Here is a 23,292-nt window from a genome sequence, read left to right on the forward strand (position 1 = left end):
ATGCATGAACATTTGCATGAAAATAGCTTTGCTTGTAATTTTTTCTGTCCATCATAAACTAACACCAACATTTAATTCTGTTTATCAAGGAGTACAGTATGAGTCAGTCTTATTTGATTCTGAATCAAACTTTTATTTGAGTCATACAGTATTTCATTTAGAATTACATTTGATTTCAGTTGTATAATATTTGATTCTGAATCAATCTTTTATTTGAGTCGTATTTGACTCTGATTCACGTGGTGAATGTGCATCAGATGAGATCTCAATTGCTGACCTGACCTGTAGTAAGGTGATGTGTCACTGTGTCACTGACCTGTAGTAAGGTGATGTCACTGACCTGTAGTAAGGTGATGTCACTGACCTGTAGTAAGGTGATGTCACTGACCTGTAGTAAGGTGATGTCACTGACCTGTAGTAAGGTGACGTGTCACTGACCTGTAGTAAGGTGATGTGTCACTGACCTGTAGTAAGGTGATGTGTCACTGACCTGTAGTAAGGTGATGTGTCACTGACCTGTAGTAAGGTGATGTCACTGACCTGTAGTAAGGTGATGTCACTGACCTGTAGTAAGGTGATGTCACTCACCTGTAGTAAGGTGACGTGTCACTGACCTGTAGTAAGGTGATGTGTCACTGACCTGTAGTAAGGTGATGTGTCACTGACCTGTAGTAAGGTGATGTGTCACTGACCTGTAGTAAGGTGATGTGTCACTGACCTGTAGTAAGGTGATGTGTCACTGACCTGTAGTAAGGTGATGTCACTGACCTGTAGTAAGGTGATGTCACTGACCTGTAGTAAGGTGATGTCACTGACCTGTAGTAAGGTGATGTCACTGACCTGTAGTAAGGTGATGTGTCACTGACCTGTAGTAAGGTGATGTCACTGACCTGTAGTAAGGTGATGTGTCACTGACCTGTAGTAAGGTGACGTGTCACTGACCTGTAGTAAGGTGATGTGTCACTGACCTGTAGTAAGGTGATGTGTCACTGACCTGTAGTAAGGTGAGTGTCACTGACCTGTAGTAAGGTGATGTCACTGACCTGTAGTAAGGTGATGTCACTGACCTGTAGTAAGGTGATGTCACTGACCTGTAGTAAGGTGACGTGTCACTGACCTGTAGTAAGGTGATGTGTCACTGACCTGTAGTAAGGTGATGTGTCACTGACCTGTAGTAAGGTGATGTCACTGACCTGTAGTAAGGTGATGTCACTGACCTGTAGTAAGGTGATGTCACTGACCTGTAGTAAGGTGATGTCACTGACCTGTAGTAAGGTGATGTCACTGACCTGTAGTAAGGTGATGTCACTGACCTGTAGTAAGGTGACGTGTCACTGACCTGTAGTAAGGTGACGTGTCACTGACCTGTAGTAAGGTGATGTGTCACTGACCTGTAGTAAGGTGACGTGTCACTGACCTGTAGTAAGGTGACGTGTCACTGACCTGTAGTAAGGTGACGTGTCACTGACCTGTAGTAAGGTGATGTCACTGACCTGTAGTAAGGTGATGTGTCACTGACCTGTAGTAAGGTGATGTGTCACTGACCTGTAGTAAGGTGATGTGTCACTGACCTGTAGTAAGGTGATGTGTCACTGACCTGTAGTAAGGTGGTGTCACTGACCTGTAGTAAGGTGATGTGTCACTGACCTGTAGTAAGGTGATGTGTCACTGACCTGTAGTAAGGTGACTGTCACTGACCTGTAGTAAGGTGATGTCACTGACCTGTAGTAAGGTGATGTGTCACTGACCTGTAGTAAGGTGATATGTCACTGACCTGTAGTAAGGTGATGTGTCACTGACCTGTAGTAAGGTGATGTGTCACTGACCTGTAGTAAGGTGATGTGTCACTGACCTGTAGTAAGGTGATGTGTCACTGACCTGTAGTAAGGTGATGTCACTGACCTGTAGTAAGGTGATGTCACTGACCTGTAGTAAGGTGATGTCACTGACCTGTAGTAAGTTGATGTGTCACTGACCTGTAGTAAGTTGATGTGTCACTGACCTGTAGTAAGGTGACGTGTCACTGACCTGTAGTAAGGTGACGTGTCACTGACCTGTAGTAAGGTGATGTCACTGACCTGTAGTAAGGTGATGTCACTGACCTGTAGTAAGGTGATGTGTCACTGACCTGTAGTAAGGTGATGTGTCACTGACCTGTAGTAAGGTGATGTGTCACTGACCTGTAGTAAGGTGATGTGTCACTGACCTGTAGTAAGGTGATGTCACTGACCTGTAGTAAGGTGATGTGTCACTGACCTGTAGTAAGGTGATGTCACTGACCTGTAGTAAGGTGATGTGTCACTGACCTGTAGTAAGGTGATGTGTCACTGACCTGTAGTAAGGTGATGTCACTGACCTGTAGTAAGGTGATGTCACTGACCTGTAGTAAGGTGATGTCACTGACCTGTAGTAAGGTGATGTCACTGACCTGTAGTAAGGTGATGTGTCACTGACCTGTAGTAAGGTGATGTGTCACTGACCTGTAGTAAGGTGAGTGTCACTGACCTGTAGTAAGGTGAGTGTCACTGACCTGTAGTAAGGTGATGTGTCACTGACCTGTAGTAAGGTGATGTGTCACTGACCTGTAGTAAGGGTGATGTCACTGACCTGTAGTAAGGTGATGTCACTGACCTGTAGTAAGGTGATGTCACTGACCTGTAGTAAGGTGATGTCACTGACCTGTAGTAAGGTGATGTCACTGACCTGTAGTAAGGTGATGTCACTGACCTGTAGTAAGGTGATGTCACTGACCTGTAGTACGGTGATGTGTCACTGACCTGTAGTAAGGTGATGTCACTGACCTGTAGTAAGGTGATGTCACTGACCTGTAGTAAGGTGATGTCACTGACCTGTAGTAAGGTGATGTGTCACTGACCTGTAGTAAGGTGATGTGTCACTGACCTGTAGTAAGGTGATGTGTCACTGACCTGTAGTAAGGTGATGTGTCACTGACCTGTAGTAAGGTGATGTCACTGACCTGTAGTAAGGTGATGTCACTGACCTGTAGTAAGGTGATGTCACTGACCTGTAGTAAGGTGATGTCACTGACCTGTAGTAAGGTGATGTCACTGACCTGTAGTAAAGTGACGTGTCACAGTGTCATTACCAACACTATGCAGATTAAACTGTGGGATTATCATGAGGCTAGATGAATATAGGATATGGCTAAAGCTGAACCTAAGAATAACGAGCTAAACTCACCCTCATCAATATGTTTGGGAACCCTTTTTTGAAGGTTAAGTGCATACGGACTTCAGAAACAATTCATAACCCAATTCATATCAAATTCATTACCCGTTCATAACCCATACATAACCCATCCATAACCAATACATAACCCATACATTTCAAATTCATAACCCATTCATGACCCATACATGACCCATTCATAATCATACATAACCCATTCATAATCCATTCATAACCCATTCATAACCCATACATAATCCATACTTAACCCATTCATAATCTATTCATAACCCATACATGATCCATACATAACCCATACATTTTTTATAAATTTTTTTGCACCTTTTTTCTCCCCAATTGGTAGTTAGTCATGTCTCATCGCTGCAACTCTCATACGGACTCGGGAGAGGCGAAGGTCGAGAGCCGTGCGTCCTCCGAAACACAACCCTACCAAGCCGCACTGCTTCTTGACCCAAAACTCACTTAACCCGGAAGCCAGCTGCACCAATGTGTCGGAGGAAACACCGTACACCTGGCGACCGTGTCAGCGTGCACTGGGCCCGTCCCGCCACAGGAGTCACTAGTGCGCGATGGGACAAGGACATCCCTGCCGGCCAAACCCTCCCCTAACCCGGACGACGCTGGGCCAATTGTTGCGCCGCCCCGTGGGTCTCCCAGTCGCGGCCAGCTGCGGCAGAGCCTGGACTCGAACCCAGAATCTCTAGTGGCAAAACTAGCACTGCGATGCCGTGTCTTAGACCACTGCGCCCATAATCCATATATAACCCATTCAAAACCCATACATAACCCATTCGTAACCGATACTTAACCCATTCATAAGCACATTTATAAGCATTGGTTATTACATCTTTATCACGGTCATTTCCCTTTTTATCAGAAGGATTTCTGGATGAGAGGGATCAAGAGGGATGCTGATTTGCTAAATGTAGTTGTTGTTTTCTGTGCCAGTCCAGTGTACTATTTCTGGATGAGAGGGATGAAATGATGTGCTCCATGTATTAGCATAGGATAACTAAAGTCCTTCAGTTCTCACTGGAGGGATTTAACTTGTTAGGAGTCTGGAAGAGAGATGAGAGAGAGAGGTGTATGGATGAGAGGGATGAAATGATGTGCTCCATGTGTGGGCAGGCACATGCTCTAGTAGCATAGGATAACTAAAGTCCTTCAGTTCTCACTGGACGGATTTAACTTGTAGAGAGAGAGAGAGGTGTATGGAGAGAGGGAGAGAGAAGGGAGTGGTTTAGAGAGACAGAGGAGAGAGAGAGAGAAGTGTATGGAGAGAAGGGAGTGGTTTAGAGAGACAGAGGAGAGAGAGAGAGAGAAGTGTAGAGAGGGAGGAGAGGGAACGGAGTGGTGTAGGGAGAGATGGAGGAGAGAGAGAGAGAAGTGTAGAGAGGGAGGAGAGGGAACGGAGTGGTGTAGGGAGAGATAGAGGAGAGTGAGAGAGAAGTGTAGAGAGGGAGGAGAGGGAACGGAGTGGTGTAGGGAGAGATAAAGGAGAGAGAGAATGGAGTGGAGTAGGGAGAGAGAGGGAGAAAGTAATAGAGAGGAGAGAGAACAGAGTGGTGTGGGGAGAGATAGAGGAGAGAGAGAATGGAGTGGTGTAGACCGAGAGATAGAGAACGGAGAGGTGTGAGGAGAGAGTGGAGAGAGAACAGTGGTGTAGAGAGAGAGGGAGAAAGTAAGAGATGGAGAAATAACTGAGTGGTGTAGGGAGAGGGAGAGATAGTAAGAGAGGGAGAGATAACTGAGTGGTGTAGGGAGAGGGAGAGATAGTAAGAGAGGGAGAGATAACTGAGTGGTGTAGGGAGAGGGAGAGAAAGTAAGAGATGGAGAGATAACTGAGTGGTGTAGGGAGAGGGAGAGATAGTAAGAGAGGGAGAGATAACTGAGTGGTGTAGGGAGAGGGAGAGATAGTAAGAGAGGGAGAGATAACTGAGTGGTGTAGGGAGAGGGAGAGATAGTAAGAGAGGGAGAGATAACTGAGTGGTGTAGGGAGAGGGAGAGATAACTGAGTGGTGTAGGGAGAGAGAGATACATCTGAGTATCAGTGTGATCTCCTGCAGTGTTCCAGATGGCTTAGTGACGAGTCTGATGCAACTGACAAAAAAAGGGATTAAAACAAAAAAACATTCTCCTCCAGCTTGTCCTCTCTCTCTCTCTCTCTGTCTCTCTCTCTCTCTCTCTCTCTCTCTCTCTCTCTCTCTGTGTCTCTCTCTCTCTCTCTCTCTCTCTCTCTCTCTCTCTCTCTCTCTCTCTCTCTCTCTCTCTCTCTCTCTCTCTCTCTCTCTCTCTGTGTCTCTCTCTCTCTCTCTTCCTCTCTCTCTGTGTCTCTCTCTCTCTCTCTCTCTCTCTCTCTCTCTCTCTCTCTCTCTCTCTCTCTCTGTGTCTCTCTCTCTCTCTCTCTCCCTCTCTCTCTGTGTCTCTCTCTCTCTCTCTCTCTCTCTCTCTCTCTGTGTCTCTCTCTCTCTCTCTCTCTCTCTCTCTCTCTCTCTCTCTCTCTCTCTCTCTCTCTCTGTGTCTCTCTCTCTCTCTCTCAGCCTCAAGTAGGGGATGATTAACATTGATATTCAGTGGGCAGCATTTCTGTTAGTTTGAGGATGATGAACATGCTAACAAACACAAAAAGATAGCTTCAGTGCTGATGCTGCAGAAAAACACTTATTATGGTATTTTTATGAGAGAGGGGGGGAGAGACAGAGAGGGGGGGAGAGACAGAGGGGGGGGAGAGAGAAACAGAGAGCGAATGTGTGTGACTTGAATTAATCTCAGAAACGAAATGTTCAGGTCACCCCTGTCATTGATCTGTCCTGATGTGTTCCATCTTCTGCACCACACAGGTACACAAGTACACAGGTACACAAAACATCACTACTAGTGTGTGTGTGTGTGAATGGAAATAGTCTTTGAAAAGTCAAGACTTCTATGTCAATGGTATTATGCTGAGTCCTCAATTATCTCTCTCTTCTGTGAGTCAATCTTCAGAACAATATTTCTATGTGATTGATATGCATGGAGGCAGATACCAATACAGATGTGTTTGCTCTGTAAAAAAAGAACGACTTGAATTAATCTGAGCAATTTGACTCGAGCATTCCCTTCACGTGCCATTTTATCAATTCTCACCCACTATTCCCTTTGTGGTTCAACTCGGTTCAACACAGCTATGGGGTGAGCCTTCTACTGAAGAACATTAGTACCACGCCTGACAAAGCCAATGAACACCGTGCCTCACCGGAAGCTGTCCCACGTAAGGAGAGTGTGTTCATGCTTCTGGACGTTGTGTTGTTAAAACTTGGTAACTGGTTTTGTGACTTTCCTGCTGAGTCTGTTAGTTATTACGAAGGCTAACAAGCCTGGTTTGGGTTCATGACCATGCCCAAATAAATTAAAAGATACTGACGCTTTGTTGTCTTGGATGTCTCGGCGCTCGGGTCAGCTTGTGTTTGGGGACGGTGTCAGGAACAGTGGCTTGCCCGTGGCTGGTACTATTCCATTCCCCTAGTCCAGTCCATGATACGTACTGGTTTCCTTGGCAAACGTGTGGAATTCTTATGGTTTCCTCTCACGGGTGCCCGTATCTCGACTGGGTTATGGGACCTGGGGATGAATTGAGGGGCGTTGTTCAGATCAAATGTCTTGTCTGTCCGGGTTGAGGAATGTGAAAGCTGCCCTAACTCAAACCGGTTAGCTGTGCGCTCTGTCGCCAGCTAAGGGGAAGACCTGAAGACTGAGGGGGACCTGTGCCTGTCTCGGTCAAGCACCGTTTACCTCTCTTCCCGGACTTGGTCAAGCACCGTTTACCTCTCTTCCCGGACTTGGTCAAGCACCGTTTACCTCTCTTCCCGGACTTGGTCAAGCACCGTTTACCTCTCTTCCCGGACTTGGTCAAGCACCGTTTACCTCTCTTCCCGGACTTGGTCAAGCACCGTTTACCTCTCTTCCCGGACTTGGTCAAGCACCGTTTACCTCTCTTCCGGACTTGGTCAAGCACCGTTTACCTCTCTTCCCGGACTTGGTCAAGCACCGTTTACCTCTCTTCCCGGACTTGGTCAAGCACCGTTTACCTCTCTTCCCGGACTTGGTCGACGATCCGGTCTTATGTGGCCGGGCATCAGGCTGGGCTAAACAGCGTTGCATAGTATGCTAGCCAGGTTAGCTGACTCGTCAAGGCGAACTAGCTAGCGTACTGCCACTGGTGATTCCTGGCCTCCCATGGTGGAATTGTTTGTGTAGCTCTCTCGTTTAGTATACGTAGCATTCAGTCACTTGGTTATTCTAAACGGACCGTGCTGTGGTCAGAGTGATTCTCGAGACCGAAGGAAGACGCAACACGGGTTTTCTTCGGGCTAGCTATGTGCTGGCAGCAGGCTTGGTTAGTGCTAACCCGTGTGGATACCTGACATCCCTTCCAATGTCACAGGAAGGCCAAAAAGATCATCAAGGACAGCAACCACCCGAGCCACTGCCTGTTCACCCCGCTATCATCCAGAAGGCGAGGTCAGTACAGATGCATCAAAGCTGGGACCGAGAGACTGAAAAACAGCTTCTATCTCAAGGCCATCAGACTGTTAAACAGCCATCACTAACATTGAGTGGCTGCTGCCAACATACTGACTCAACTCTAGCCACTTTAATAATGAAAAATTGGATGTAATAAATGTATCACTAGTCACTTTAAACAATGCCACTTTATATAATGTTTACATACCCTACATTACTCATCTCATATGTATATACTGTACTCTATACCATCTACTGCATCTTGCCTATGCCGTTCAGCCATCACTCATCCATATATTTATATGTACATATTCTTATTCATTCCTTTACACTTGTGTGTATAAGGTAGTTGTCGTGAAGTTGTTAGATTACTTGTTAGATATTACTGCACAGTCGTAACTAGAAGCACAAGCATTTCGCTACACTCGCATTAACATCTGCTAACCATGTGTATGTGACCAATAAAATGTGATTTGATTTGAGGTAGCTGGCTACTAGCTTAGCCAGACTGAGAAGCCGCATGGCTGACGTCGGCCAGCATACGGTTCTGTGAAAACAGTGCCTCCGTGTTTGGCTACGGCCCATAGGGGTACTACATTGCTGGAGCTCCTTTGCCTATTAAGGGCCAGGCTTCAGGCGGGATATACAGTATCAGGCAGTCTCTGTCCACACCCCTCCCCATAAGTGGCTTAATAGTGGGATTCATTGCTGATTCCTCCCTGTAGCTCACTGGTCCCTATGAGGTGCTTATTGATAATGGTCCCTATGAGGTGCTTATTGATACTGGTCCCTATGAGGTGCTTATTGATACTGGTCCCTATGAGGTGCTTATTGATACTGGTCCCTATGAGGTGCTTATTGATACTGGTCCCTATGAGGTGCTTATTGATACTGGTCCCTATGAGGTGCTTATTGATACTGGTCCCTATGAGGTGCTTATTGATACTGGTCCCTATGAGGTGCTTATTGATACTGGTCCCTATGAGGTGCTTATTGATACTGGTCCCTATGAGGTGCTTATTGATACTGGTCCCTATGAGGTGCTTATTGATACTGGTCCCTATGAGGTGCTTATTGATACTGGTCCCTATGAGGTGCTTATTGATACTGGTCCCTATGAGGTGCTTATTGATACTGGTCCCTATGAGGTGCTTATTGATACTGGTCCCTATGAGGTGCTTATTGATACTGGTCCCTATGAGGTGCTTATTGATACTGGCGAGGTGCTTATTGATACTGGTCTATTAGGTGCTTATTGATACAGGTTACTATGAGGTGCTTATTGATACAGGTCCTATGAGGTGCTTATTGATACAGGTTATTATCAGGTTATTATTGATACAGGTTATTATCAGGTGCTTATTGATACAGGTCCCTATGAGGTGCTTATTGATACAGGTTACTATGATGGTGCTTATTGATACAGGTTATTATGATGGTGATTATTGATACAGGTCCCTATGAGGTGCTTATTGATACTGGTCCCTATGAGGTGCTTATTGATACTGGTCCCTATGAGGTGCTTATTGATACTGGTCCCTATGAGGTGCTTATTGATACTGGTCCCTATGAGGTGCTTATTGATACAGGTTATTATTGATACAGGTTATTATCGGTACTTATTATTGATACTGAGGTGCTTATTGATACTGGTCCCTATGAGGTGCTTATTGATACAGGTTATTATTGATACAGGTTATTATCATGGTATTATTATTGATACAGGTTATTATTGATACAGGTTATTATCATGGTATTATTATTGATACAGGTTATTATTGATACAGGTTATTATCATGGTATTATTATTGATACAGGTTATTATCATGGTATTATTATTGATACAGGTTATTATCATGGTATTATTATTGATACAGGTTATTATCATGGTATTATTATTGATACAGGTTATTATCATGGTATTATTATTGATACAGGTTATTATCATGGTATTATTATTGATACAGGTTATTATCATATTATTATTGATACAGGTTATTATGTTATTATTATTGATACAGGTTATTATTGATACAGGTTATTATCATGGTATTATTATTGATACAGGTTATTATCATGGTATTATTATTGATACAGGTTATTATCATGGTATTATTATTGATACAGGTTATTATCATATTATTATTGATACAGGTTATTATCATGGTATTATTATTGATACAGGTTATTATGCCATTATTGATACAGGTTATTATGTTATTATTATTGATACATGTTATTATCATATTATTATTATTATGAGGACTGGCAGTGGGACAGTGCTGGTGAGGACTGACAGTGGTGGTGAGGACTGGCAGTGGGACAGTGCTGGTGAGGACTGACAGTGGTGGTGAGGACTGGCAGTGGGACAGTGCTGGTGAGGACTAACAGTGGTGGTGAGGACTGGCAGTGGGACAGTGCTGGTGAGGACTGACAGTGGTGGTGAGGACTGGCAGTGGGACAGTGCTGGTGAGGACTGACAGTGGTGGTGAGGACTGGCAGTGGGACAGTGCTGGTGAGGACTGACAGTGGTGGTGAGGACTGGCAGTGGGACAGTGCTGGTGAGGACTAACAGTGGTGGTGAGGACTGGCAGTGGGACAGTGCTGGTGAGGACTGACAGTGGTGGTGAGGACTGGCAGTGGGACAGTGCTGGTGAGGACTGACAGTGGTGGTGAGGACTGACAGTGGTGGTGAGGACTGGCAGTGAGACAGTGGTGGTGAGGACTGACAGTGGTGGTGAGGACTGGCAGTGAGACAGTGCTGGTGAGGACTAACAGTGGTGGTGAGGACTGGCAGTGGGACAGTGCTGGTGAGGACTAACAGTGGTGGTGAGGACTGACAGTGGTGGTGAGGACTGGCAGTGGGACAGTGCTGGTGAGGACTAACAGTGGTGGTGAGGACTGGCAGTGGGACAGTGCTGGTGAGGACTGACAGTGGTGGTGAGGACTGACAGTGGGACAGTGGTGGTGAGGACTGACAGTGGGACAGTGGTGGTGAGGACTGGCAGTGGGACAGTGGTGGTGAGGACTGACAGTGGTGGTGAGGACTGACAGTGAGACAGTGCTGGTGAGGACTGACAGTGGGGGTTTGTCTCGCCCCCTCCTGCCCTTGGCTCGCTCCCTACTGCTGTGGAGCGGTGCACACTTTCCCTTGCTCTGGGGACGACGCATCTCACCGGGCACCTCACCACGTTGTGTGGATCTGCTATCCAGGGGGGGCCTCTGTTCTCGGGGACTCCTAGACAGGGGAAACGTAGATCTTTACCCATCGTGAGAAAAGGCTCATTGTGGGCTGTTTTTCTCGATAAGGGACCTGACTGCTCCGTTGGGAATGGATGCTCTCACGCACCAGTGACCTCAGACCCTCCTTTACACGTTTCCCCTGTGGACCTGATTCATCCCACGCTGGAGAGGGTGTGGCTGGAGGGCTTGTTGTAGATTCATGTGGCTCCATGTTGTCCCAAACAACCTCGGTTAGTCGAGGACCCGTGGCGTCTCCCGTTGGGAGAGTTGCAATCTGTGGTCATGACTGTCCTACAGCTTTTCACATCCTCCTTTCTCTTCTGAGGAGCAGCGGAGGTTGCGTGTCCCTGTGTGTCCGGTACGAGCTTATCTACATTGAGCGGACCAGGTGTGTCCGTTTATGTGACCAACTTTTTTTTGTCTGTTTTGCTAATCCGGCTCGTGGTAGAACGCTTTCTAAGCTGTCTCTCTCTAAGCTGTCTCTCTCTAAGCTGTCTCTCTCTAAGCGGTCTCTCTCTAAGCGGTCTCTCTCTAAGCGGTCTCTCTCTAAGCGATCTCTCTCTAAGCTGTCTCTCTCTAAGCTGTCTCTCACTAAGCGGTCTCTCTCTAAGCTGTCTCTCTCTAAGCGGTCTCTCTCTAAGCGGTCTCTCTCTAAGCGGTCTCTCTCTAAGCAGTCTCTCTAAGCGGTCTCTCTCTAAGCGGTCTCTCTCTAAGCGGTCTCTCTCTAAGCGGTCTCTCTCTAAGCAGTCTCTCTCTAAGCGGTCTCTCTCTAAGCGATCTCTCTCTAAGCGCTCTCTCTCTAAGCGGTCTCTCTCTAAGCGGTCTCTCTCTAAGCGGTCTCTCTCTAAGCGGTCTCTCTCTAAGCGGTCTCTCTCTAAGCAGTCTCTCTCTAAGCGGTCTCTCTCTAAGCGATCTCTCTCTAAGCGATCTCTCTCTAAGCGGTCTCTCTCTAAGCTGTCTCTCTCTAAGCGATCTCTCTCTAAGCAGTCTCTCTGTCAGACTGGATTGTGGAGGCTATTTTTCTGGCATATGACAGCAAAAGGCAGGAATTACCTAGCAGTGTACCATTGTGTCATTGTTTAAAAGGTTGCCTGTAGGAGATATTTGTCCTGCGGTGAGTTGAGTAATCTTTTTGAGGTTTTAACGCTTGGATGTCACTGCCGGGGTGGTGTAAGGAGAGAGTACGCTTCCTATGTAGCCCCACAGTGTGTTTATGGCTGGGACAGGAGAGGGTCATTAGACAGCGAGCGGATTTACGCAATACCCGGGTACCACAGGGATAACTGTCGGGTTGTAACTCTGGGTGGTCTGCCGCGGGTCGTTTCATTTGGTGTCTACTGGGATCGGCTTTGGGGCGTATATATATTTCATATCCCCATAGCTGTGTTGTAAAAAAAATCTAATCAAATTTATTTGGTCACATACACATGGTTAGCAGATGTTAATGCGAGTGTAGTGAAATGCTTGTGCTTCTAGTTACGACTGTGCAGTAATATCTAACAAGTAATCTAACAACTTCACAACAACTACCTAATACACACAAGTGTAAAGGAATGAATAAGAATATGTACATATAAATATATGGATGAGCGATGGCCGAACGGCATAGGCAAGATGCAGTAGATGGTATAGAGTACAGTATATACATATGAGATGAGTAATGTAGGGTAAGTAAACATTATATATATAAAGTGGCTAGTGATACATTGATTACATCAATTTTTAATTATTAAAGTGGCTTGAGTTGAGTCAGTATGTTGGCAGCAGCCACTCAATGTTAGTGATGGCTCTTTAACAGTCTGATGGCCTTGAGATAGAAGCTGTTTTTCAGTCTCTCGGTCCCAGCTTTGATGCACCTGTACTGACCTCGCCTTCTGGATGATAGCGGGGTGAACAGGCAGTGGCTCAGGTGGTTGTTGTCCTTGATGATATTTTTGGCCTTCCTGTGACATTGGGTGGTGTAGGTGTCCTGGAGGGCAGGTAGTTTGCACCCGGTGATGCGTTGTGCAGACCTCACTACCCTCTGGAGAGCCTTCCGGTTGTGGGCGGAGCAGTTGCCGTACCAGGCTGTGATACAGCCCAACAGGATGCTCTCGATTGTGCATCTGTAAAAGTTAGTGAGTGTTTTTGGTGACAAGCCGAATTTCTTCAGCCTCCTGAGGTTGAAGAGGCGCTGCTGCGCCTTCTTCACCACGCTGTCTGTGTGGGTGGACCATTTCAGTTTGTCCGTGATGTGTACACCGAGGAACTTAAAACTTTCCACCCTCTCCACTACTGTCCCGTCAATGTAGATAGGAGTGTGCTCCCTCTGCTCTTTCCTGAAGTCCACGATCATCTCCTTTGTTTTGTTGACGTTGAGTGAGAGGTTATTTTCCTGACACCACACTCCGAGGGCCCTCACCTCCTCCCTGTAGGCCGTCTCGTCGTTGTTGGTAATCAAGCCTACCACTGTAGTGTCGTCTGCAAACTTGATGATTGAGTTGGAGGCGTGCAAGGCCACGCAGTCATGGGTGAACAGGGAGTACAGGAGAGGGCTGAGAATGCACCCCTGTGGGGCCCCAGTGTTGAGGATCAGTGGAGTGGAGATGTTGTTACCTACCTTCACCACCTGGGGGCGGCCCGTCAGGAAGTCCAGGACCCAGTTGCACAGGGCGGGGTTGAGACCCAGGGTCTCCAGCTTAATGCTGAGTTGACCGACTGAAAGGGACTGTATAGTTGTGACTATAACTATAACACCTGTTTTGCCTCACGTCGCCCAGTTCTGGAATCGGTGAAGACCGGGACTGAAGGAATTCATCTGTACCTTGGGTTTATCGCCTGTGGAAGGCGGAGCTTCTGGTGAGGCACAGTGTTCATTGGCCTTTTCAGGCGTGATTCTAATGTTCTTCAGTAGGGCGTCAACGCGCAAAATCCCCATAGCTGGGTTGTAGCTTATTTACCTCCTTCAGAAAACATAGTTATAGTCACAACTGTACATTTTCTCCTGCTTCTCTCTGTCTGTCTGTCTGTCTGTCTGTCTGTCTGTCTGTCTGTCTGTCTGTCTGTCTGTCTGTCTGTCTGTCTGTCTGTCTGTCTGTCTGTCTGTCTGTCTGTCTGTCTGTCTGTCTGTCTGTCTGTCTGTCTGTCTGTCTGTCTGTGTTACATAGAGGCCAGGAAAACCCTACATTTATAGAAGCCCTTACAAATACCTCTCTCTTGCTCTCTCCATCTCTCTCTCCTCTCTCCATCCTCTCTCTCTCTCTCCTCTCTCTCTTGCTCTCTCCTTTCTCCATCTCTCTCTCCTCTCTCTCCATCGCTCTCTCCTCTCTCTCTCTCTCCTCCAGAGACAACCTAGGGGCCCTGGTGTTGGAGATGCTGTTCCACTGGGCCCGGGGTCAGCAGCAGGAGGGTGTTGGGTTGCGTCCCGCTGGAGGTCCAGGCCAGAAGGGTATTGGTGCAGTGCCCAGGTTGGTAGATGCCATGGTGGAGAGCGACAGGAGGGACCTGGCTGAGGAGATTAAAGACATAGTGAGGCTAGGAACCCGGAAGTATAATGAGTCACTGAGGAGGGTGGGCCTAGAAGAGGAAGAGAAGAGGCCTTCAGCAGAAACAGATCCCTCACCTTCACACTGAACCAACTGACAGGAAGTATAGAGAGCCAATGAGGAGAGTGGGGTTACAGGAAGAGACCACCTCATCTTCACACTGAGGAGAGTGAGGTTACAGGAAGAGACCACCTCATCTTCACACTGAGGAGAGTGAGGTTACAGGAAGAGACCACCTCATCTTCACACTGAGGAGAGTGGGGTTACAGGAAGAGACCACCTCATCTTCACACTGAGGAGAGTGGGGTTACAGGAAGAGGAGATGACTGAACCCATCCCTTCATTCTGAAGCAGTAGACTGAACTCAGTAAAACACTGGGGTTTAAAGTAACTGTTTCTATGAAATGTGACCTATAATTAGGTTTGAGAACAAGACTATCAGCTGTAGAGAGACATGATCAGACTGAGCTGAGACTATCAGCTGTAGAGAGACATGATCAGACTGAGCTGAGACCATCAGCTGTAGAGAGACATGGGCAGACTGAGCTGAGACCATCAGCTGTAGAGAGACATGATCAGACTGAGCTGCGACCATCAGCTGTAGAGAGACATGATCAGACTGAGCTGAGACCATCAGCTGTAGAGAGACATGATCAGACTGAGCTGAGACCAAGACCCTGGACTATTTCACTTGTGTGTTCCAGCCCTGCTCAGCTGCAGAGATGGTGGCTCCACACTAGGTACAGATGGCAGTCTTACTCTTGACTAACTTGAACACCCGCCATGTGTAGTATGGTCTGGATAGTGAGTACCATAACCCAGCCGCCAGCCATTCAGCTGCTCTAATGATGGCTGTTAGAACTGTAGCACAGAGAAGAAGGAAAACAACATATGCTGCTTACAGGGTTGGGGTGAATTCCATTTCAATTCCAGTTAATTCAGGAAGAACACTGAAATTCTAGTTTTCAATTAGGAAAAATGTGGACTTTAAATTTTGTTTACTTTCTGAATTGACTAGAATTGAAATGAAATTGACCCCAACCCTGTTTGTTGGACTGGTGTTCTATTCAAATCCTGGCACCTCTATTGAACAATGTGTTCTTGACTTGCTGATAAACAGACAGATGAAGGAATGGACTCATCACGCTTGTGTTCTTGTCCTGTTATTTGTGGCATCATTCCTGTCAGATATACAATATACACCTGTTGAAATCACCAGAGGTCTTTGTAAACCTCCTGTTGCCTCTGAGCTGAACTCTGAAGTGATTCATTTGTGATGTTATGATATGCCTAAAATGTTATGATAAAGTGCCTTGCAAAAGTATTCATCCCCTTGGCATTTTTCCTATTTTGTTGCATTACAACCTGTAATTTAAATGGATTTTTATTTGGATTCCATGTAATGGACGTACACAAAATAGTCCAAATTGGTGAAGTGAATTGAAAAAAATAACTTGTTTCAAAAAATTCTAAAAAATTAAAAACAGAAAAGTGGTGCGTGCATATGTATTCACCCCCTTTGCTATGAAGCCCCTAAATATGATCTGGTGCAACCAATTACCCTCAGAAGTCACAGAAGCACCATTAAATCCATTATTAAGAAATGGAAAGAATATGGCGCCACAAACAACCTTCCAAGAGAGGGCCGCCTACCAAAACTCACAGACCAGGCAAGGAGGGCATTAATCGGAGAGGCAACAAAGAGACCAAAGATAACCCTAAAGATTCTGCAAAGCTCCACAGCGGAGATTGGAGTATCTGTCCATAGGACCAATGTAAGCCGTACACTCCACAGAGCTGGGCTTTACGGAAGAGTGGCCAGAAAAAAAGCCATTGCTTAAAGAAAAAAATAAGCAAACGTTTGGTGTTCGCCAAAAGGCATGTGGGAGACTCTCCAAACATATGGAAGAAGGTACTCTGGTCAAATGAGACTAAATTTGAGCTTTTTGGCCATCAAGGAAAACACTATGTCTGGCAAAAACCCAACACCTCTCATCACCCCGAGAATTCCATCCCCACAGTGAAGCATGGTGGTGGCAGTATCATGTTGTGGGGATGTTTTTCATCAGCAGGGACTGGGAAACTGGTCAGAATTGAAGGAATGATGGATGGTGCTAAATATAGGGAAATTCTTGAGGGACACCTGTTTCAGTCTTCCAGAGACTTTGAGACTGGGACGGAGGTTCACCTTCCAGCAGGACGATTTAGCATACTGCTAAAGCAACACTCGAGTGGTTTAATGGGAAACATTTAAATGTCTTGGAATAGCCTAGTCAAAGCCCAGACCTCAATCCAATTGAGAATCTGTGGTATGACTTAAAGATCGCTGTACACCAGCGGAACCCATCCAACTTGAAGGAGCTGGAGCAGTTTTTGCCTTGAAGAATGGGCAAAAATCCCAGTGACTAGATGTGCCAAGCTTATAGAGACATACCCCAAGAGACTTGCAGCTGTAATTGCTGCAAAAGGTGGCTCTACAAAGTATTGACTTTGGGGGGGTGAATAGTTATGCACGCTCAAGTTCTGTTTTTTGTCTTATTTCTTGTTTGTTTCATAATAAAAAATATTTTACATCTTCAAAGTGGTAGGCATGTTGTGTAAATCAAATGATACAAACCCCCCAAAAAATCTATTTTATTTCCAGGTTGTAAGGCAACAAAATAGGAAAAATGCCAATGGGGGTGAATACTTTCGCAAGTCACTGTATGCCTAAGAGTTGTGTATGAGTTGTGTACGAGTTGTGTATGAGATGTGTATGAGTTCTGTATGAGATGTGTATGAGTTGTGTATACCTCTACTTGTATTATATGTATTTGTTCTCAAATGTTCTATAAGTAAACCATGATGATGTCTTCCTGTAAACATCTGTTACCTCGATTCTCTACTCTATTCCTGTAAACATCTGTTACCTCGATTCTCTACTCTATTGCTGTAAACATCTGTTACCTCGATTCTCTACTCTACTCTACTCGTTACCGAGTCAATGTGGAGGTTAAATACAGGGGGTAGCGGTACCGAGTCAATGTGGAGGCTCTATACAGGGGGTACCGGTACCGAGTCAATGTGGAGGATATGTACAGGGGGTACCGGTACTGAGTCAATGTGGAGGATATATACAGGGGGTACTGGTACCGAGTCAATGTGGAGGATATATACAGCGGGTACCGGTACCGAGTCAATGTGGAGGCTATATGCAGGGGGTACCGGTACCGAGTCAATGTGGAGGCTATATGCAGGGGGTACCGGTACTGAGTCAATGTGGAGGCTATATGCAGGGGGTACCGGTACTGAGTCAATGTGCAGGTTAGTCGAGGTAATATATACATGTAGGTAGGGGTAAAGTGACTATGCATAGATAATAAACTGAGTAGCAGCAGTATAAAAACAAATGGGGGTGTCAATGAAAATAGTCCAGGTGGCCATTTGATAATTGTTCATGGCTCGGGGGTAGAAGCTGTTAAGGAGCCTTTTGTGGTTCCTGAGTTAATTAAGCAGTTAACATCCCATCATGCTCAGGGTCATGTTAACGTCCCATCATGCTCAGGGTCATGTTAACGTCCCATCATGCTCAGGGTCATGTTAACGTCCCATCATGCTCAGGGTCATGTTAACGTCCCATCATGCTCAGGGTCATGTTAACGTCCCATCATGCTTAGGGTCATGTTAACATCCCATCATGCTTAGGGTCATGTTAACGTCCCATCAGGGTCATGTTAACGTCCCATCATGCTCAGGGTCATGTTAACATCCCATCATGCTTAGGGTCATGTTAACGTCCCATCATGCTCAGGGTCATGTTAACGTCCCATCATGCTCAGGGTCATGTTAACGTCCCATCATGCTCAGGGTCATGTTAACGTCCCATCATGCTCAGGGTCATGTTAACGTCCCATCATGCTCAGGGTCATGTTAACGTCCCATCATGCTCAGGGTCATGTTAACGTCCCATCATGCTTAGGGTCATGTTAACATCCCATCATGCTTAGGGTCATGTTAACGTCCCATCAGGGTCATGTTAACGTCCCATCATGCTCAGGGTCATGTTAACGTCCCATCATGCTCAGGGTCATGTTAACGTCCCATCATGCTCAGGGTCATGTTAACGTCCCATCATGCTCAGGGTCATGTTAACGTCCCATCATGCTCAGGGTCATGTTAACGTCCCATCATGCTTAGGGTCATGTTAACGTCCCATCATGCTCAGGGTCATGTTAACGTCCCATCATGCTCAGGGTCATGTTAACGTCCCATCATGCTCAGGGTCATGTTAACGTCCCATCATGCTCAGGGTCATGTTAACGTCCCATCATGCTCAGGGTCATGTTAACGTCCCATCAGGGTCATGTTAACGTCCCATCATGCTCAGGGTCATGTTAACGTCCCATCATGCTCAGGGTCATGTTAACGTCCCATCATGCTCAGGGTCATGTTAACGTCCCATCATGCTCAGGGTCATGTCTAAAAATGCCCAGTTGCCCATTATGGCCAGAAGAAGAGATCTCAGTGACTGAAAGAGGGCTCTCAAAGGAACATAGAGGCTAGAGACTTAGCGTTTTCCACCACTACCATCAAGAAAACACCAAATTATGGAATTTCTCGTGGAAGAATAGTGTCTCATCCCTCCAATAGATTTCCAGACTTGTCAGATTTCCAGACTTGTAGAATCTATGCCAAGGTGCATTGAAACATGTCCGTGGTCGATGTTTGGGGGTCGGGTTGCTGCATTGTTTTCTCTGACGGGCAGAATGTTATTTTTTGGGCCTGCACTAGTGAAGGCTATATCGGTCTGATAATACTGGACTAGTAAAGGCACAGTGCACCTGTTTTGTGAAGATTGTTATAATAAAAAAAATGAAAAAGAATCATATTTTTTTTTATTCATATTTTTTCACGGAGCTGTGCATTGAAGTTGTTCTGACGGCTCATGGTGACCCAACGCCCTATTATTAAGAACCTCCTTTATTTTGTCAGTTACCTCAGCTGTACACCTTTGCAGTCACTGGAAATCTACCGGCCACTCGAGGCCATAGATCCTAATATATGTATATAATATATATACACATCTCTCTCCCATCATCGCCCCTTCTCTTCTCTTCTCCCTCCCACCCCTTCTCTCTACCTCCCTCCAAGGGACACAAATGCTAGTAACACCGGCAGGTTAACAAGCAGACTGCCAGCAAGCGAGAAGGACACCAGAGGAAAACGGTTATTGTCAAAACCCAGATATTATCCATCTGAATGAACGGAAACTGTACAACACGGTATGTGAATAATGTGTGCTATCATCATCTAATCATTTCTGATAAAGCATGTCTTCATGGATAACGGAGAAATAGCGCGTTGTGATATTAGGCAAACCTCAACTACTTGATAAATATAGGATGCATTTTTTGTTGTTGTTGTTGAGTTTACAGAATAGAGAATGGTTGTAATTCATGTGTAGTGAGCACCCGGTAGTTAACGTTTCATCTAATTCCAGCAATCTGCTCTGAGCAACGGCGGTGCGCTGCTACCATTCCTCTTCAGTCAAAAGAGCCAATCGTTTCCCGTTATGTGGCAGGATATGATTCCCTGTTGTGATTTGACATGAATACAGTTTGATTTAGGTTTTTATGGAAGATGATTTGAAATAACGGTAACAATACCGGTAGCCTATCAATTTAAATAGCGGATGGTTATTGCGACTTTACCGTTCCTCACACGCTGAAGCGGGGATGTAGCTACCGTAGGCTACGATGATAATGTAGTTTAGGTAACATCCAATACCACTAGAAGTAGCCGTGAGGACACGGATTTAATCTCTCGTTGGGAATAATTTTGCAGCACATTTGCTAGGAAATGCCGATTTGGTGTACATGTTAGTTTACTAACTCCGACCGGGTCGAGATGGGTTTTTTATCCCCGGATTAGCGGTTCGGACAGCGGGATATACATGTTTCCCTTGCAGTCCCAGGAGACCTCGGAGGGTGGGCGTAACGATTGTCGTGTGACAGCCTGCCTGAAGCCGATTTCAGACACAGGCGTGTGTGTGTGTGTGTGTGTGTGTGTGTGAGAGAGAGAATCTGGGACTAGGAGCTCTGCGCATGTGTAGAGAATATGGAACTCAAATTGCTGGGTCGTGATCGTTGCGTAATTGTCTGCGTGCACAGTGTGATTTATGGGTTATCATATTCATTATGCTACATTCCCGATTTAAGCATGATTTATACCATGGCAGACAGTGCAGGACTGCTGTGTTGCAAGTCCCAGTCGTGTGTCAACCATTCTATTGCAGCTGTGAAATGATTTTTAAATCCTGTCCTTGGACTGACACCCTGAGCGGTCTATGTCTTAGTTTGAATGGAAAGATGTCTCATGTGGTTAGACCTACTTAACCTACAGTCCATAGAGAATTATCCACATGTTTGGCCTTTGGGTGTTTTAGCTAAATTCTTTTTTTTGTGTGAAATATATTCAAAATATAAGTTATAGACAACCTATGAGTAGAACTTCTTCACAGCAATCAGTAGGCTATTGTATCTGTATGCTACTGCTCTTTTTATTTTACATTCCATAGGAATGAGGACCAACTCCGCAGAAGGCGTAGACTAAACCTCATGAGTGTTGCTATCTCACTCTGCCTGGCTAGAAGATAAATGGATGTGTTGCTGACCAGTGAGAGGAGACATTCAAGGCCACACAGTGTCTAGTAGCAAAGACAAATACATCAAAAACCCACAAGGAAGTTGATTCTCTCTATTTGTTAGTCACCGTAGGCGATCCATCTTTTCTGACACTGAGAAAATGATAAATGCTGCTGACTGTAAGACTGAAACACAATGATGTTCATAGAAATAAACAGACTATTCTGAAGCTTCTCAATTAGAGGCTTGATAGGTCTATACCTCTGTCCAGATGTTGGAGAGAGAGAAAGAGAGAGAGAGGCAGACAGAGTGAGGTAGACAGAGGGAGAGAGAGGCATACAGAGCGAGGTAGACAGAGGGAGAGAGAGAGGCATACCGAGCGAGGTAGACAGGGAGAGAGAGATCGAGGCAGACAGAGAGAGCGTGGAAGACAGAGAGAGAGAGTGAGGCATACAGAGCGAGGTAGACAGAAGCAGACAGAGAGAGAGCGAGGCAGACAGAGAGAGAGCGAGGCAGACAGAGAGAAAGCGAGATAGACAGAGGGAGAGAGCGGGGCAGACAGAGAGAGCGAGGCAGACAGAGAGAAAGCGAGGTAGACAGAGGGATAGAGAGAGAGAGCGAGGCAGACAGAGAGAGAAAGCGGGATAGACAGAGGGAGAGAGCGAGAGAGAGCGGGGCAGACAGACAGAGTGGGGCAGACAGAGGGAGAGAGCGAGAGAGAGCGGGGCAGACAGAGAGAGTGGGGCAGACAGAGAGAGTGGGGCAGACAGAGAGAGCGGGGCAGACAGAGGGAGCGGGGCAGACAGACAGAGAGTGATCGAGAGAGAGAGGCGCAGACAAAGAAGGAAAAAAAGGCAGACAGAGACGGACGGATGGACACAGAAGGGAGAGGTCGATTATAGATACAGAGAGAGAAATAAAAAGAGAGTGATTCTGTAGATGGGTATTAGGTTTATAATCCTAGAGCAGGAAGAGGAAAGAGTAATCTGATTTATTTGTGAAACCACAAATATGATCCTTCCTGGTGCATAACTCTTGTCTAGTAGCCTCTATGCCCATAAATATAATCACACTCTAGCGTCCAAACCTGAGAGACCATAACATCTCGGCTGCAATTACGGTACACAGTGCTCTTTCAAAAAGACAGAGATGTGATTCAACACAAGTGCAGAGATTGAGAGTAGTCCTGTGTGGCTCAGTTGGTAAGGTCGTGGAGCAGGCAACACCAAGGTGGTGGGTTCAACTCCTACAGGAATCACGTAAATACAAAAACATGTATGCGCTCACTGTAAGAACTGTAATAAATCACTTGGGATAAAAGTGTCTACTAAGTGGCCTAGCCTATATGTTATTAGATGCCAAATAATATCAAAGATTTAAGGCATGTCTGGTATCTACTGTAGTCTACTGATAGACACGCACCATTTATTGTTATGTTATTTGTCAACAACAGCTGGTGTGTGATCACTAATATTAAGGACGTTTCTAGGTATTGCTCACCTGAGGTAGAATACCTCATAATAAGCTGTAGACTACACTATTAACCAAGAGAGTTTTCATCTATATTTTTCGCAGCTGTCTATTTAACACCACAAACCGATGCAGGCACTAAGACCGCACTCAACGAGCTGTATAAGGTCAATAGCAAACAGGAAACCGCTCACCCAGAAGTGGCACACCTAGTGGCCGTCGACTTTAATGCAGGAAAACTTAAATCCGTTTGACCTCATTCTATGAGCACGTCACATGTGCAACCAGAGGGGGAAAAAAACTCTAGACCACCTTTACTCCACACACAGAGACTCGTATGAAGCTCTCCCTCGTCCTCCAATTGGCAAATCTGACCATAACTTTATCCTCCTGATTCCTGCTTACAAGAAAAGACTCAAGCAGGAAGTACCAGTGACTCGCTCAATACGGAAGTGGTCTGATGACGTGGATGCTAAGCTACAGGACTGTTTTGCTATCACAGACTGGAATATTTTTGGGATTCATCCAATGGCATTGAGGAGTATAACACCTCAGTCAATAAGTGCATCGCCGACGTCATCCCCACAGTGACCGTGTAGGTTCCGTCCCTCTCTTCGCCCCAACCTGGGCTCAAACCAGGGACCCTGGCACACATCAACAACTGACACCCACGAAGCATCGTTACCCATCGCGCCACAAAAGCCGCGGCCCTTGCAACG

General features: G+C 46.0%; 2 protein-coding genes and 1 long non-coding RNA gene across 8 annotated transcripts in view; all 3 read left to right on the forward strand.

Moving 5' to 3' along the window:
• pidd1 (p53-induced death domain protein 1) overlaps positions 1-15,996 on the forward strand; it is a 40,981-nt gene extending 24,985 nt beyond the window's left edge. For 3 of the 6 annotated variants that reach the window (XM_045706158.1, XM_045706156.1, XM_045706159.1), the window contains exon 16: positions 14,280-15,996. In XM_045706158.1, the coding sequence (XP_045562114.1) occupies positions 14,280-14,568 (289 nt within the window). In that variant the 3' untranslated portion in view covers positions 14,569-15,996. The remainder of the gene's footprint in view (positions 1-14,279) is intronic. The other 3 variants (XM_045706160.1, XR_006761485.1, XM_045706161.1) reach the window with 3 other exon arrangements.
• LOC123729822 (uncharacterized) lies at positions 8,145-9,394 on the forward strand. The gene is made up of 3 exons (XR_006761486.1): positions 8,145-8,915; positions 9,179-9,286; positions 9,350-9,394. It is a non-coding gene; the product is annotated as an uncharacterized lncRNA (long non-coding RNA).
• Positions 15,997-19,390: 3,394 nt separating the features above from the next.
• Positions 19,391-23,292, forward strand: part of LOC106584780 (mitochondrial glutamate carrier 1) — a 35,872-nt gene continuing 31,970 nt past the window's right edge. The window contains exon 1 of the mRNA XM_045706074.1: positions 19,391-19,741. The gene's annotated coding sequence lies outside the window, so the exon portion shown is untranslated. The remainder of the gene's footprint in view (positions 19,742-23,292) is intronic.

Source organism: Salmo salar, chromosome ssa23 (genome assembly GCF_905237065.1).
Source record: "Salmo salar chromosome ssa23, Ssal_v3.1, whole genome shotgun sequence".
In the NCBI taxonomy this organism is placed as follows: domain Eukaryota; kingdom Metazoa; phylum Chordata; class Actinopteri; order Salmoniformes; family Salmonidae; genus Salmo; species Salmo salar.